This window comes from Nothobranchius furzeri, chromosome 3 (assembly GCF_043380555.1).
Source record: "Nothobranchius furzeri strain GRZ-AD chromosome 3, NfurGRZ-RIMD1, whole genome shotgun sequence".
Taxonomy (NCBI): Eukaryota; Metazoa; Chordata; class Actinopteri; order Cyprinodontiformes; family Nothobranchiidae; genus Nothobranchius; species Nothobranchius furzeri.
Genome location: NC_091743.1, coordinates 83,605,023 through 83,622,832, shown reverse-complemented (window position 1 = coordinate 83,622,832; position 17,810 = coordinate 83,605,023). Strand labels below are relative to the sequence as shown.

The following is a 17,810-nucleotide window of genomic DNA, read 5'->3' as shown; positions in this document are numbered from 1 at the left end:
CTTACCTCCTTCCTAAAATGAACAGACTCCACGTCTGCAAGAGGATTTATGCAAGGTGGGAATGCAACCTATAATTCAAGAACAACAACAGTTAACAAAAATAACACCACAATGTATTTGTATGGCAGATAATTTAATGAATCAACCTCCTGCTGGACACGCCTAGCTGCTTTCTTAAAATGTCGCACAGACGTAGTCTACAAACAGAAAATAATACGTTTAAGTACAATACTTTCAAATATACCATACAGACAGCCCATATTACAAACATCAGGAAGTACATTACACTTAACATTAGAAGATAATAATAAACATTTACTTTGAAGTTACCTGTATGTCTGTGGGACCATCTGAACCAGCCGATGGAGCAAGTGTGTCCATGGCAACCACATTGTCAGGTGAGAACTGTGGGATGGAACACTCCGTCACAGCCACTGGAGTGCCAATCTATTGAACAAGAATGACCAGATATTACCATCTATATGGAAATAATCTAAAAAAATGTAATCAAAAACATTCACTAACTTCACCAAGAACCACTCCTTTCTTGGGGGAATCAGAAGCGTGTTCAGACTCCCCTGAATGGTTCCTCTGTAATGATTAAAAATAATAATAATAATAAGCACATTGAAAGGCATTACTAGCAGTGTCACCTAAAGTCATACACTTTTAAGAATATTTATACTTTACAAAGTATCTTACCATCCCATCAGGTCTCACGGGTGTCCATTGGGAAGGGGGTGGAGGTGTAGTGGTTTCCACAACCTTCGCAACAACGCGTGGCACATTACTTGCCGTAACTGGATGAGACACCTGGCGCTGCACCAGTGGCTTTGGTGAGGATGTCTCCAAGAACTGAAGTAATTCACAACAGTTGTATGATCACTGACACCATAATGTATTTGTGTGCAAGAGTCTTTAATTAATCAAACAATTATTTACCCGCTGCTTTACTGGCCTGGGCTTCAAGACAGCAGGCTTCTTGCGATGTCCCACAGACGTAGTCTACAAACACAAAAGTATTATTTTTTAGTTTAGTGTAATACTTTTAAAAATGACATACCGACAGCCCATATTACAACCATCAGGAACACCATTACACTGTACATTAAGAGATAATAAACCCTTTGTCTAAAGATACCTGGATGTCTGTGGGGACATCACCAAGAGCCGATGGAGCTAGCGTGTCCATGGCAGCCAGAATTGTAGGTGAGAACCTAACGGGATTCAGGGGGATGAAACACTCCTTGAAGGCCACTGAAGTGTCATCAGTCTATTGAAGAAAATTCACCACATATTATCATCTAATCAAAATTCTTTGAAAAAGATAAATCAAAAACATTCACAAACCTCAGAAAGAACCACTCGTTTCTTGGGGGAATTAGAAGCCTTTTCAAATTCCCCTGAATGGTTCCTCTGCAATGGTAAATAAAAGAAAACACATTTAGAAGCATTAGTGGCACAGCTGCTTAAAATTATAAACATTTTACAATATTTATACTTTATAAAGTGTCTCACCTTCCCGCTAGGTCTCACGAACGTCCATTCGGAAGGGCGTGGAGGTGGAATGCGTTCCACACCCTTCACAACCACACGGGGCACAATACTCGCTTTCAGCGGACGAGACACCTGGTGCTGCACCAGTGGCTTTGGTGCGGGTGTCTCCAAGAACTGATAGGAAGCATTCCACATCAGTTGCGTGAGTATAGGCATCCCGTGGTCATCACTGAGGTGGATCTGCAACCACAAACACAAACAAAAGAAAATACAAATTTATTACCTCAAATTTAAGAATCTTTACCTCGTTTTCTTCCAAGCAATATACTTACACCATCACGGCACCACAGTTCGCGACGGTACCTGGGTAGGTCATCGTGGATCGGCACGTAACTTACACCTTCGAAGCAGAAGGAAAAAATTTATGTAAAGTTATAAAATGTGATTGTTTGATGCCTAAGAGTATATAGCAATATCACTTGTCGTCAATACTACCTTTTATCTAATTATGTTGCAACTTACGTAGCTTAGCCGATCTGCGGTGGTACTCCTGCTGAAACAGGTCTTGACGCTCCCAGGATCCAACTAAACGGGGAATCATGGCGGTACAGAAAACCTAAAAAAATAAGGAAATAATTTTTTTTAATGTACGTTTACAGTCGCTTCCTATACCTCCAAAATTACACAAATCAGCTCCTCACCTTAGGCCAGCGACTGAGAATAGCCAAAAGGTACCGCTCAAAAGCATCCCCTGCCTCTTCAACTGTTCTGCTGGCCGTAAGGTTGTTAGAAGGAGCCATGACGCAAACAGCATCAGGCTCCCGAGGTAACACAGCCTGTGAAACCTCAAGGCGCAGAAGATCTGCACAAGCTCCTGGAGTGGACATCACTCCAAAAGCGAGGCCGCCATCCGGCATAGGGACTATGCCGTCTGCCACGGACCTCAAGTGGGAGTCCCCAACAAGTAGGACGAACTAAATTAGAAAAAGAAATAAATACATTTTCATATAAAACAATCTGTATTAAATGACATTTCATACAAAAGACAATGTAATAAGCTTTTCAGGAAGAATGAGATAACAACAGTCAAAGTTTACAAACAATAAAACATGAAATGGTAAAACCAATTACAAAATACACCAACATAATGACATGTAAATAAAAATAAAGACATGTAAAAATAACTGAGCAGTTTAAGTTCTAAATCACAGATTGAGAAGCACTGAATAAAAAGGAAGATGGTTACAACTAGGTTTTCTATTAAGATTCAAAAGTTGGTAGACTTGGGGCACAAGTCTAAAAGAAGCCGATTCAATCCGTTTGCAGCACTGTAACTGACAGCAGCTTCAACACCATCTGACTGTTTCCCTAGGATCCCATAGTACTGCTACATAGTATTGGAAGGAAATCTATATTTACATTTTAAATATTTGTGAACATTACACTCACTTTCTTGTCAGGAATCCCACCCGGAAGGACCAACTTGTGAGATTTGTTGGACACTGCACTAGTTGGCCAACGACGAACTCTATGGCGCCAGCCGGTACCAGAGACTTTAAAGAAAAAAACAAAACAAATTTCAATCTTTTTTTGTCCAATAATTTTTTCACCTTACATAAATACAGTATAAATTAAATGAATTGCATAACACTACAATAATTTGTTCTACTAAATACATACGATGAACGTCGTCACTGCTAGGCGTTGGAATCCCAATACGCAGGGGCGGAGGTGGACGTTTGCTGCGCTTGGCAGCATCCGCCTTGCGTTTGGACACTTTGCCAGGCATGGTGAATGCTGTTTGAAACAAATAAAGTAAGTTAATTATTTAGAAGGCAACCCCACATTAGCTCCAAGCACTACACAACTGACTGTCACACAAGTTGCCTGTCACTTGTTAAACATTAAAGAGCAAGTCACCCCCAACTAAACTATTTTTTGCTGATAAACTAAATAAACGAGTGTCTAATCGTGAGGCAGACACGTGTAGTCAATAACTTGGCACTTCAGTGCATCTTAGTTCAAATTTAAATATTCTGCCTAAAACTGGCAGTGTTGTGCCGTTGTCAGGTAAAAACTCTGCACTGTATTTTAATTTAAATCTGCCACCGCTATTGGCTAAGAGGTATGCTATGATGTAAACTGGTACATTATGATGTCACAATGATGTTGTGAGCCTGTGTGTGTATTTGTTAGCAGCTCCGCCTTCCCGGTCTGCCAGGCAACAGCATTTGTTGCATTTTTCAAACATGAAGTGAGAGTGGGGTTAGACTCTGGTAGGGGTTGACTTGCTCTTTAAGTAAAGTTGTAAACATACAAAATAACCAGTTTTGTACCTTAAAAGGGAAACAATGCAGTTCCTGCTTGCTTTTAGCACCCCCTAAAGTTTGTAAGTAATTGACTGTTTAACAAGCAGAAATGCTACTTAACTTCTTGCTGTGCGTTTGTCTTTTTAACACCTTCATCTAACTGCAAAAATGTGTCCTCAGCCTTCATTAGTTTGTACAGGAGCAGTTTCACTATATCAAACAAATGAACTGTGTTCAACATTGAAGACATGTAGGCAACATGCAATGGAAGCAGACTCAAGCTCCATCATGTCAGCTACACTTTACTGAGATGAACAGGGACCAGCCTGAATACTCTGAAGTTGCATAGCTCAGGGATTACTTTTCACAAGTACATTTGATCATGTTTGTTGTTTCTATTTAGTAAATATAACATTGCTATACTACATTTATGTTCACCAGCAGCACCTCCTAGTCAGCCAACATTAGCTACATGCTCACTGCTAGTTGCCCTGAAAGCAAATGCAAAATGAGACTTTATTAATCATTTATTCCAAAACACCAACTTCTATTATGGCTGAGCTGATACAACAATGCTGCTGTAGAAATTAAACAAATCTTCATATGTCTCATGTGTCAGACTCTCCTCTCTGACTGCTAACAAGCTGCCATGCCAACCTGCTGAAAAAGGCATTTTTCTGGTTCTACCCTTTGAAGAGTGTAATAATAATTAAAAGAATGCAATTTCGGGTTTAAGACAAATTCTAATACTCGTCTTCATTACAGGGTATCTGCAGATTTAAGGGAGCCAAATTTAAGACTTTTTAAGACCTTTTTTAAGGCCACTTTGACCAAATGTAAGCTATTTTTAAAATTAAATTTAAGCTATAATTTCCAGCTATTGCCTGGAACCGGTGTTAACCACGTCACGAACGTGGGATTAGCCATCCAGTTACCATAAAACTTGCACTTCTCCATGGCGCAAGCTCCCACTAGCTTAACCAACTAATGCGGCAGGGTTTTTCCTGCATTCCAATTTGTGTGGCGGCTGCCTCCAGCTAATTTTGTGCCGCCCCAGCCTGATTTCACTCTGCCCCCAGCTATATTGATGTTATTTTAACAGCAGATGCAGCATTGCGCCACTAGGGCGTTGTATGAGCAGCGGTTCACCGAAAAGCGCCAAAACCGCAGCAGACAAAGATGAAAACTTGCTTTTCTCACTAGTTGGTACATATCTATGGTTGGTGCTATTGACGTCCTGATTTCACCCAGGCTCTTCCATAGCAGAGCTGTACAGTGCGACGACAAAAACTGTCTGTGCGTGTCTGTCTATTTTTAAACAAAGCACTGGTGCAACATCTTTGAATTTCTATTTTCCCCAGAACGTTATTGAACAAAAGTAAGTTATGTGTAAGAAAAATGCTTTTTGCTGGCACACAGTGTGGAAATCTGGATGCAGTGGAGGAAAATAAAGGAACCAGCAAAGGTACAAAGGCAGAACCGGTCCAAAGTTTGGGATCAAAAGTGCAGCTACACGCAGACTGGCTAATGCTAAAGCTAACAGGTAGCAGTCTCATTATCAAGTGGCACACAGAAAAATACATGATGATCGTAAAATTAAGAAAGACTAAACTCTACAAGCGGATGAAAAGTCCCCACCATCTTGTTTATTCTGCATCCTGCAGCAGTACATATCAGAACCGCTGCAGATACGAGTCACATTACTGCTACAATTCTACGGCAAGCCATTGTAGTATATAATTCACAAACGCTTCCATCTTTGAACATAATTTGAACTGGATTATTCACAAGCCGTACATAACAGACACGCCACTGTTACATTGTTAGCAGCAGAAATTAAATGTTATTACCATTTCCAATACAAATGCATGTTAATGATATTTTACTGTATATATTTATGTGTCATTTAGACTGAGATGAGTGTTTTTAATACAAACCTAAAATGTTACTGAAATGTAGGTCAAATATTTAAAAATATTTTAACTATAAATATCAGATGGGAAAAAAGGAACTAAACACCAATCTAGTGCATATTATTGGGCCTTTCATAATAAAAGTCCATTATTTCAGCCTGACAATTTTGTTTGTTTTATTTCATATTTTTTTAGCAGCAAACCTGTTTTGTTTCACTTGAAATGTTGTCAAATGGAATATTCAATTAATCAACAGAAGCTTAGATTAGAACACTTAACGAAAAAATATTTGGCCTTTCAAAAAGTGATGCTGTTGAATGCACAGAGTATGCATGTGTTGGCGCGTGGTCAAGATGGTTCCACCTCTGCCTCAATTTGAGCCAGGTAAAACCCTGAATATGCTAATCTAAAAATAGCCCCCTTTCACAACAGAGTGAATGTGTACGGTTCCGCTTATGCCAATATCATACACAAAAAATGCTGAACACCAACTAGAAATTCATGGAATTTTTATAGAAATAAAATAGTCTTGTTTATTGGGTCCTTGGTAATTTAAGACCTTTGGAAACTGTATTTAAGGATTATTTGTAATTTTTAAGGATTTTTAAGGCCTTAAATTTGGAAAAGCTCATTTAAGCCTTTTTAAGACTTTAAGAACCCGCGAATACCCTGCATTATCATCAACCTTCATTTATGGAGCCTCTTACAAGCATGAGGCATGCCACCAATGTGCTGCACAGTAAAGTAATGTTACAGGTCCCAGGTATGTGACCATGCAACAGGTGATTCTGTTAAAAACAGTCAAATGAGCAGACAGGACATCAGTATGGTGTTGCTGCGTTAGCTCTTCATTGCAGAATTTTATTAACACTTTCAACCATGTCAAGCAGCACATTTTCTACCATTCACCTTGTTTAAGCAGTTCCCTTTTGACAAATTCTGAATAGTCAGACACTTATTTTACCGCATTTGACATTTTCTTGCAATACTGGTTCATCACTACATGTTCATAATATAATAAGACACTCATGGAACAAACTTAATATTTCTACCCCACTTGAGCTTTAAAATAATATAAATGCAAACCAGTTTAAATAACTCTTTCTCATCAACTACCTTGCTTATTTTCACTATTTCACCTACATGAACAAAATAACACTTCTTTCTCAGCAATGCCATTCATTTTACATGGAGCACACAGGATAAAATCCAAGTAAACATGAAGCCGTTATTGTGCCGCCATATCAACTTCACCATCGGGGGGCGCCAGGCGTACAGCACATTTAAACCACACATTAAGAACAAAACTTCCTCCCAAACCGATTAACAGGTGCTTGACAAACACATCTTGACACGGTTTTCTCCCATTTTCACCTGTTTATCGCTCTTATATGAGGACACTAACCTGTTAAAAACAGTCAAATGAGCAGACAGGACATCAGTATGGTGTTGCTGCGTTAGCTCTTCATTGCAGAATGAGGAAAAGCTAACGGCTGCGCCAATGTCCGCACCAAACTGTCCCGGTCAGCTGCCAAGTATCATACTGCCCTCTACTGGCATTAAGGTGCATTACCTTTACAGAACAGTTTACAAAGACAATGTCCTTAGAGACTCTAAGTTTTTTTTCTTTTCCTTTTAGCCTGAATCCATTAAATATATATTTTTTTTTCACACAGGAATAAATTACATCAGATGGTTAAAGCATCAATACGAAAAATGTGACCACATCTTTCTGTGTGTGTCACAGTAAGACTGAGAGACTAAAAATAAAAACTATCATTTAAAAGCAGAATAAACTCATGTAAATATATATATATATAAACATCTAACCTGCAGAATTAAAAGCAAAACCATAAAAGTGGGTCTTTAGCTTTGTTTTAAACGCCGCTACTGTACGAGGTCCTGTTACAGAACGTCACATAATGCCCGAGTGTTTATGGTGTTGGGCCCTCCTGAAATGTAATGACTGCTTTCAGTGTGAATTTCTCTCCTTGAAGTAGCAGAGTGGATGGGAATTCAATAAGCAAAACCTTTTTTGGACTGTGTAAACGGTGCCCCAAAGTTTCTGTTGAGCATTTTCCAAGGTCTGTGTCAATCCATACAAGCTCTCTCAGGCTGTAACTGTGACAAACCGTCCCTGTGCAAAGTTGCTTTCCAGATGAATCTGTTTTAAATGCTGTTGGAGATGGATCAGGACTTTTGATTGGTCTTTGACATGGTAATTCTAGAAGGTTTAGCCCTTGTTCAACAGCAGACTGAAGGTGAGCTATGCCAGTAGCATTTGACTTAAAAGCTACAGTTCACATATTAGGTTAATGTTTTAACAACCATTACCATTTTACCACATACTCTGCTGGTAGCACTCTAGATGGAGTAAGGTAATGTTAAGAAACATGGTAGTCAGTGATCCACAACCAACTTATTGGCTCAAAATACCTGATACACACCTACTGGCATGCCCCTTTAAATGTCATCATGAATGTTATTTAATGTTATTATTACGGCAGCACGGTGGTTAGCACTGTTACAGGGCTGCCAGCCAACACTGTCTTTAAACAAGCCGCCATTTTATTTCAGCCTGTCATCCCAGTTAGGGCCAGATTAACACTTTGTTGTACCCTGGGCAACAATATTCAAGGGCCCCATCATCACGACCCAAGGATCACCACAATATGGTCACATACAGAATATTTTACTGTAATATGCAGTAAATATACTCAATACTTGAATGCCTGACATCACGTAACCCGCTCAGGGTAACCTTTGACCCACCTCGTGTGGACTGACCAATGAGGAGAGGGTCTTAACTTGAGGCCCTCTCTTCATTGGTCAGTCTGCATGAGACTGACTCTCAACTGACGTTCAAAGTCATAGGCAGCGAAGCGTCTCTGTGCAGCGCAAAAGCCCAGGTGGAGAGTTAGTTGAATATAGGGTGACCATATTTCCATTTCCAAACAAGAGGACAGGGGATCTGTGCCTATGACATCACACTATGGCAACGCCACACAAACCACGTTGGGACCCATTTTTTGTAAGAACTAAATTAATATCAAATTCTGCCAATAAAAGGGCTCCAAAACAATTCATATGTAAATATTTAGCATATTTATTGCAAAATCTAATTTTTCTGCTTTAGTGCTGCGACAAGGTTTTATTAATAATAAATTATTATACCTTTTGTTTTACTACAGCAACGGTAAGCTTCCTGTGCACAGATTATTAAGGATGCTTGTTTCAGCTGTGAGATTAGACGATAGGATCAATGAAAAAATAAGTTGTCCCACACTCCACGGAAACTTTCAGAGAATCCACAAATAGTGGCTTTCAAATGGTTTTGTTACTTTTTGCAGGTTCAGAAAAGCAGCAGATGAGACAGCGTGTCTGATAATTTAGTTTTTCATCTGATAACATGTCAGCGATGTCTGAGGAGCTTTTATAAACACTGTATAACTAACACTCCTAGAGAGGGTATGAATTACACAGAGGCTTCTGGGGAGCCCAGTTATGGGGGGTGGGGGTGGGCGGGGTCATTTTGCCTTGGCCCCCAAAATGTCTTGAAACGGCCCTGGGTGTGTGACTGAGTTTTGAAGGTGATCTGAATTGTATCAGATGTATAAATATGACATGTGTAGAACTTATTGTTTTGTACAGGTAAAAACGTGTAGTGGAGATAAATCTACCTACATTTTACTTTTCAACACTTTGTTTTGTTTTCTTGTCTTTATTTAACTATTTTCTTGTCCTATCTGCCCGGACAGAGTGAAAAGTGGACATGTCCGGGGAAAACCGGACGTACGGTCACCCTAGTTTAATATAAAGCGGGAGATTACACATAGGCCTACACTATTTTGCTCGTGCCCTTGCTGTTCTGGGCCCTTTAGAGATCGTGCGCCCTGGGCAGAGGTGGAAAGACTACTAAAATTTCCTACTTAATGACGAGTACCAATACTTTGATAATTTTTTACTCAATTACAAGTAAAAGCACTTGCCTAAATTTTTACTCAAGTAAAAGTAAAAAGTATCGTAAACAAAATGTACTCAAAGTAAAAGTTACTTAGTTACATTTTTGTAAGCGTAAAAATGGCTACATCTAAGTAGTGCTAAATCACAACGCCAGTTCACAATGCGCTCGTGTGTGCGCTCACACACACACTCAAACCCGCAAGGCTTGAAGGAGGGATTTCTATTCAATCAGTGAGAACAGGACGTGCACACTGACTGGACGAGGTTTTTCTAGGATGGTTAGTTTCAATTGTGATTAACATTATTCTTTATTTTGAGAAAAAAATATATTTTTTAGATGCCATCAGTATGTGAGCTATCTCAATGTTTTCATGACAAAACTCTAACATGAGACTGTGCTCTAACCTGTCACATAACAAGCTAAATGAAAGTCAAATATTTCAGATGGACCGTATGACAGCTGTTAACGTTGGCTCTGCCCTACTTTACCTCTACATTACAGTTCCTTTATCCATGTCCATCCTAGAGCTCCTCTCTGACCTTCATGCTTATTTAGAGTAGCTGATTTTTAAAGTTAGCAGAGTTCATCCTTGGTAGTGGGTTCACTCACTCATTTAACCCTTCACCACTGAAATCAGTTTGTTCATTCCAGTCCTCCTAAATAATCATCCAATCAACCAACTGGAATCCTTAAGGGTCCCGTAACGTCCATCCTGTCAGAACAGGCCTTGGGAGCCCAGGTGTTACTAGAACTAATGGTGTCTCCTCACCAGCGTGAGCCAGTCTGTGAAAGTTGGACTCCAAACATGAACTTTAAATTAATGCATTCATCTCCTCTTGTAGCACATTAACATGTTTTAAAAGGCATGTATCATGATATGTTACACCTCCCAGACCAAAGATAAGATAAAACATTATCATAAACACTATTAAGATGTCATTATTTATGAAATATAAGTTATTTTCCTGAGCCATTACTTCAGCCAAGATATAAGATGCATGGATTTGATGAAACCACGCTGTCTCATGCAGTTCTATATGTGTAACACACACACACACACATGCACGCGCGCACACGCAAGCGCGCACACACACACACTGCATTCATCTCCTCTTGTAGCACATTAACATGTTTTAAAAGGCATGTATCATGATAAGTTACACCTCCCAGACCAAAGATAAGATAAAACATTATCATAGACACTATTAAGATGTCATTATTTATGAAATATAAGTTATTTTCCTGAGCCATTACTTCACCCAAGATATAAGATGCATTTAATGAAACCACGCTGTCTCAAGCAGTTCTACATGTGTAACACACACACACACACACACATGCACGCCCGCACATGCACACGCAAGCGCGCGCGCGCACACACACACACACTGCAGCATGTTCGAATCATTTGAATGACTAATTTAACTACACTGAACTGCTTTTGTAATAATTTAATCTCTTATTCTGGACTAAAATAAAGAAACAAGCTAAATCATCACATATCTGTGGCATCAAGAAGCATCTTCTGAGTTCAAACACAGCGATGGAGCACAATGTTTACACCTGAACAATATCAGGATTAACTCACAGAGGCCTGCAGGTCTTCTGTTTTATGAGCAGAGCGCTGATAATCCGCTTGTTATGAGCGCTAAACGTTATTTTGCCGCTGCCGTGCGGAGCGGTAGGGAAACACATTTCAAACACGGAACCGAGTCCGGCTACCGAACCGAGCAGAATTCCGATGACGTCACACCGGTGCGCGAAAGTGCGGGTTCCAACCCACAGGAGGGAGAGAGGAGGTGAACAGCAAGTTGATCGACTGAACTTATGTCTTTGAGCAAAAGTGTACACCCACACACCCCCAACGGTTTAGACGTGGCGCTCATGCAGGTGTCTCTTTCCGTTCCGACGCTGCTTCACGTAATATTTGTAATTTATTTAGCCTATAATTTATTTTTACTCAGTAACGGATATGATTTAAAATGTAGCGAATTACAATTCTTTTTTAAAAACTTACTCAAGGAAAAGTAAAAGTACAGCTTTTAAAAACGACTTAAAAAGTATAAATATACAAAAAAGCTACTCAATTACAGTAACGTGAGTAAATGTAATTCATTACTTTCCACCTCTGGCCCTGGGCAATTGCCCACTTGCCCATATGTTTAATCCGGCCTTGATCCCAGTCACCGAACATTGCTAAACCAGACCTCCGCAGCTTCCAAAGAATGCTTTCCCTGACAATTACAGCAAAACTAGCGGTCTAATTTACAAGCCTACACAAACACCCCACTGAAATAAATTTGCACACACAGGCTATTAACATGGATTTAGAGCCAGCAGAATAGCAGAGAAGCTAACTTACAACAGCCAAATCTTATCATGTTTAAACACCGCCAAAAAACAAGCAAATTTGACTCACCTCAACAGAAGACGATGCGCTGCGTTAAATGCAAACAGAGGAACAGAGGTGAAGGAAGCTCTCCAAATATGGTTGATACCAACTTGGAAAACGAGGGTTAGGGAGAACTCTGAATATACACGAGGTACACTCAAAGCGGGTCTGTAAAAGACTGAAGCGTTTTGGGCGCCTATTTCAGTTAAAGGTTGTCTCAACCAATCAGTGGGGCGGAAGACGGTTTTTGAAACCAAACAACCAATAGAACTCCGGGACTTGACGTCACTTTACTTTTTTCACAATTAGTAACGCTACAAACCGGTTTCACCTTGTTCAATAAAGTTTTGAAAAAAAAAAACACTACAAATCGAAAATCAGCACGTAGAAACGTCTCCCATAGCATAGGTGCTACTTACCACATCGCCAGATTTATGGTGTTCTTTTTTCCTGTCGAATAAACAATTATAAGTTCGCTGAACTTGCAGCCATTTTCCTACTGGTTTTACCGAATACTTTGACATCATGTTTCAATTCAAACACTGTAATGATTAACTGAGCATTAAACATAAATTTGATTTTTTTCCCCATCTCTTTAAATTACAATGCTGTGTATGTTTTACACGTGATTTTTTACTAGAAAAAGGAATCAGCTGCACAAATGATCATATCAGCACGCTGCAGGTTCCTACCCCATTTGCACATGCTAAAATATGTGACAGTTATTTTATGTGAGTAATTTTATACTAGGATATCAGTCTACTGTGCTTTGCCTCTTCTTGCAAGAACGCTTAATATATAGTCATTTCATTCTCCATGATAGAGCCTGACATTCAGCTTTTACAACATTCTACAGTACTCTCATATCTTGCATTAGAGTTTAATTATTTATACCGTTTTTAACGTACATCACATATAAAGGAGTTGATCCTTGCATATGACATTACCTTTAAAATGAAAAATGTACTAATATCAGTAATATATACACATTAAATAATACCAGAAGAATAACACACATGTCAAAATGTAGTCTGTAACCCATGTGAACTTTTCATTTTGTCCTGTAGGCTGTTGGATGGTAATTCCACACAGGGGGCTGGCCCACCTATCAGATAGGAGGAATAAAGGAATCAGATCAACAGCTCCTCACCACCAGATTGTATTCCTAAGGGGTAGCATCCAGTCAGTTTATCTTTTTGAAACTTTACCTCTTCATCTGCCTTTGTTCATTCCGTAGGATTGCAAAACTCCAGCAACTCATGACGCCTTAATAGCTACCATCCTCTCCTCCAGAACCACGTTTGAATCTGTTCCCTGGCTCCATGGATGGCCTCCCTTACTTAAATCATCTGGTCTTCAGTGCATGTCCTGTCCACACTCCAAATAAACACTGTAAGCTGTTTCCTACATGCATCATCACCATTCTCTTATAGACTGTTGCTCATGTACACTTCCTGATTCCATATGGATCTTCTCACCTGCCCACAACTTTGCTTTCTCCACACTGAAATACATAATTTTTGCTACATGTAATAATGAAGACCCCAATGACAACAAGAAAATAAGGAACATTTGCATTACATAACCCTTTTGAAAACAAACATTTGTCAAATAACTTCTGTTAGCTATTATTTAATGAAGATTGTAGCCATGTTACACCTACTGAATATGATTTGATTTTCATGTTTCTGTTCAATTTCTGTAAATTACACAAAATGTCAACTGTAATTACATCACAATACATCATTGATGTCAAATTACAGTGCTGTAAAATTAACATTTGTCTTTCTAACATTTTTAACCATTTAACCATCCTTTGTCTATGGAATTACGAGCCTCACTTATGGTAATAACCATCACGATTAAACCCAGGTTTGTGTTGGTACCTGAGAATATCTCAAACAACAAGGACTCAATCACTACCAGAAATCACAACATTTATTCAGTTACAAACTAGGCTACACACAGGGAACACTAAGGACACAACAAGCTCATCCAGATTTGTCATGTAGGGCTGCAGTCTTTTAACCCACATGAAAGAATCACACACGGAGAGAGAGGTGAGTAAAATTATACATGTTTTATTATAAAGAAAAATAATAACAAAAAGCGCTGATCCAAACTGGGCCAGGGGGAGTATTCCAATCCTAAAATAGAAGATAACAAAATGAATACTGACAACCAGGCAAACACCGGAGTAATGGTGGCATAGTCTTACTGTGTGAAGTGGGATTTTGAGCAGGAGAGGGAGGCAAGTCAGGTCTGAGCTGGAGATGGTCTGGTGGAGAGGAGTAGCAGGCAGTGAAGTAATCCAGGACAGGTGAGAGGTGGAGAGCGGGAGACCAGAGGAGTTGAGCGGCGTTGGGTGAAAAATCCACTTCAGACAGCAGGAAGCTGAGGTAAGAATCCAGGGCTGGTACTGCAGCAGACAAGGAGAATAAAACTAAGCACGGGGGAGAAAAAACACGAGGCTAGATTTAAACAGGAACGAGGAGAGCTACAGTACCCAACAATAGAGTATCAACTGGCGCTGAAGTGTGGCAACACTGCTCCTTATATCCTCTGGCCTGGCTGATGGTCATCAGCTGCAGCTGGGGCTCTCCAACCTGCTCACCTGCAAACACTTACCCCTTCTTTCCACTGGAGCCGTCAGCAGCACGTTACTGCAGCAGCACGTCAAGCTGCTGCTTGGCCCTTCCCACGAGACGCGAAGCAGCAGGGGAGCAGCTGTCACCGACCGAGCACGAAGTCACACGAGTGACTTCGTCAGTAAACACAACAACAAGCAGGAGAAAACTACAACATGGTTTGTGTTTTATGTTCTGTCCGTTTTATAATCGCCAATACGGACCTGAAAGACAAAGGAGACCGCTAGCTAGGTGATAACTTCTCACGGGGCTGCAGTTAGTAACCTTTTTTAAAAGTAAAGCAACCAGAAGGCAGTACGTTTCTTTATTCTGAAAATCTCGGGAGCTTCTCTCCATTTCCGCGTCCGATTTCCTGTCTTTCCTTCCCCAAAAATGTCGAACTTGACCCATTTCAGAGGCGTCGCGCGTAGAAAATAGAACCGGAGCGTAAAGGCCGCGACATGCTGCTCCTGAGACGCGGCCGACTCGCACTGCTGACGGCTCCGGTGGAAAAGGTTCTGTTGACCACAGCGGCTCCTATCAGCAGCTATGACGTGCTGCTGCAGTAACGTGCTGCTGACGGCTCCTGTGGAAAGAAGGGGTTAAGAGCACAGCAGCAGAGGAAAAGCAGAGCCATGACAAGATCACAGTAAATCAACAGGTGTAAAAGGCCTCCACACCAAGCCTGAACAAGAGCACTGCAGCGCTGCAAACTCACTGTACACAGAAACCACAAGACAGTACAGATGCTTGGGTCAGAGGCTGAAAACAGGGCAGATGAACAGTTTAATACCATGATGCAGTTCTTCTGTGAACTGACAGACAGGCAGTCTAAAAACACACAGCTCACCTGGACAAAGCAGCCAACCAGCAGAAGCATGGAGGGTGTTTTGACTGCAGTGAACACCTTAGCAGATAAAAGTTAACTTGTGACTCCACGTGCATATCACACATGTGAAGTTATTTTTACACTGAAATACTTGAGTTTGTAGCAGGCATGCTTTTAATAAATGACTTTAAGAGTCAGAAGTACTTTGTCTCTGAGTGATGTCAGGTAGATGCAGTTTACTCACATTAAATATAAACTACTGGCTCTCATCCTCAGGTGTGTAATCTACTCCAGTTACTCAGGTGTGTAATGTACTACAGCTACTTAGGTGTGTAATCTACTCCAGTTACTCAGCTCTATAAAAGTCCACATTACAGCAGGAAGTGGATCACATTTAACAAAGGTCACACACTCAAAAATGTTGGGCAGCTTAAAGCACACACACCACTTTCTACATTTTAACCTCACATGTGACACATTTTAGAAACTCTCACATGTTTTCTAACCCATCAGTCACATATAGCACTTGCAATGAAGCTCTGTCACCTTAGAGGCTTGCAGCAGATTTCATAGTGACTTGAATGTTCACACCAAGCTTAGTCAGGTAATGGGATATGTATTTAGCATGTAAACATCACTTTACTTCCAAAGGAACATTTTACCTTTAATAGTGTGAATTCATATCAACACATATGTTCTCTCTGATAAACATCCAACATAGCTGTGGATGTTGGCTGTTTTCACTCTTCTCTGGACGCTCACTGAGGTTAGGAAGCACACAGCAGCTGTTTTTAAACTACAGCAGAAAAACAATAGAATACAGTTAAAATGTATAATCATACAAATGCATACAATCAACGTGTTTAATAGGGTGAACTTACACGTCGTGTTTTGTTTCTCTGCCGCGCTATTTTTCTTCCTTCCTACATAACGGACCATCTCCTGCTGGATTCTTCATCTCCCGACTCTCTCTGCGTGCTCTAGCAGCCTCTACGTCATACCTGTGATTTGATTGCTCATCAAAGGTATTCTCATAAAGCACGTAATGAGCACGGTCACCTCCTGAGCCCCATTACCAGCTGTGAGCTCAGCTTCATGTTACTGTAATTCCAGCTCTTAAAACCTTTTAGTTCTGCCATTGTTCAACTCTGCCTGGCCTTGTTTATCTTTATCTTTGAATAAATTCGTCAAAAAAGGTCGTATCTGCACAAAACATTTTCAGGACAAGCTTAGCTTTCCGTATCTGTAAAGATTTTGCAGCTATTTTGTTTGAAATTACCCAAAAAAAAAAATTTAATAACAGAAAAAAACTGATTTCATTTTTCTTCAGATATGTATGAAGAGAAAATACAGATGTACATGAATAAAAAATCTGAAATACCAAAAATCAAACCTAACATGGATTACAACCTTGTATTGATCTTTTTACATTTACAACTTTCAGTGTCTGACTTTCAGGTGATATTGTCTGTCAGTGTTCAGGCGTTTTTAGCTGCTGTGGTCTTCTGCAGAGCAATTCCTGTCCTGCTGCAGACAAAATACTTTCTTGCATTCTTAGCACATCCAGGGAGTGCTTTTTTGCACTGCGTGTACCTGGTTTATCCATGACGGGAAGCTGATAGCCAGGAGTTCTTCTGGGGATAAATCTGGGTGGCGTGGGTTGACAGTACCTGGGTTTGACTTTGTTGTCCAGGAGTCTAGAAGATGTGGAGCATCTCCAGCAAGATCCTTCCTCTGACACTGCCCATTGCTGGTGAATGGCTCATCAGAAGAATCTCTAAAATTAAAAATATATCAAATCATATAACATTTAAATTTTCAAGCAGTAAATACTGGTAAATGAAAACTGAATAAAATAAAATTAAACACAGAACTAAAGTTAAAAATATTTTTGAACTGTAGATAAACTTACTGCAGCTGTGATGGGAAATCATCTTCACTCGCACCTGAATCCTCAACCACAGATGTATATGGAGGTTTTGTTTTCCTGGAAGTAGCAGTAGTAGTATAATAGAATAGTAATAGTATTAGCACAAATACTGGACAACAAAAACTGGAACGTCTTTAGTGGAAATATTTAGTGCAGAGAAACTTACTGCGTTTGTGACGGAAAAACGATGAGGGCACATCTTGCTCCTCATCAACAGATCTTGAGGAACATTTCCTATTTCTAGAAGATTTCCTGATTTCTTTCATTATTTACAAAAACGAATCTAACATAAAACAATAAAAAGCCTCCGTGAAAAATGCATCTGAAAAAAAAAATACGGGTGGTAAAA

The 17,810-nt window shown here is 39.9% G+C and overlaps 1 protein-coding gene across 6 annotated transcripts in view; it reads right to left on the bottom strand.

Moving 5' to 3' along the window:
• LOC129156316 (uncharacterized) overlaps nt 1-17,810 on the bottom strand; it is a 96,804-nt gene that overhangs the window by 15,436 nt on the left and 63,558 nt on the right. For 4 of the 6 annotated variants that reach the window (XM_070549648.1, XM_070549651.1, XM_070549649.1 and 1 more), the window contains 20 exons: nt 17,628-17,783; nt 17,444-17,518; nt 16,413-17,308; nt 14,582-16,327; nt 14,294-14,494; nt 12,103-14,222; nt 3,178-3,294; nt 2,947-3,050; nt 2,199-2,471; nt 2,020-2,113; nt 1,830-1,897; nt 1,519-1,737; nt 1,351-1,416; nt 1,142-1,273; nt 943-1,005; nt 703-855; nt 526-591; nt 331-447; nt 147-197; nt 6-68 (listed from right to left, as the gene is read on the bottom strand). In XM_070549648.1, coding sequence (XP_070405749.1) covers nt 6-68; nt 147-197; nt 331-447; nt 526-591; nt 703-855; nt 943-1,005; nt 1,142-1,273; nt 1,351-1,416; nt 1,519-1,737; nt 1,830-1,897; nt 2,020-2,113; nt 2,199-2,471; nt 2,947-3,050; nt 3,178-3,286 — 1,578 coding nt within the window. In that variant the 5' untranslated portion in view covers nt 3,287-3,294; nt 12,103-14,222; nt 14,294-14,494; ... (2 more) ...; nt 17,444-17,518; nt 17,628-17,783. Of the gene's footprint in view, nt 1-5; nt 69-146; nt 198-330; nt 448-525; nt 592-702; nt 856-942; nt 1,006-1,141; nt 1,274-1,350; nt 1,417-1,518; nt 1,738-1,829; nt 1,898-2,019; nt 2,114-2,198; nt 2,472-2,946; nt 3,051-3,177; nt 3,295-12,102; nt 14,223-14,293; nt 14,495-14,581; nt 16,328-16,412; nt 17,309-17,443; nt 17,519-17,627; nt 17,784-17,810 lie in introns of those variants that run through there. The other 2 variants (XM_070549647.1, XM_070549652.1) reach the window with 2 other exon arrangements.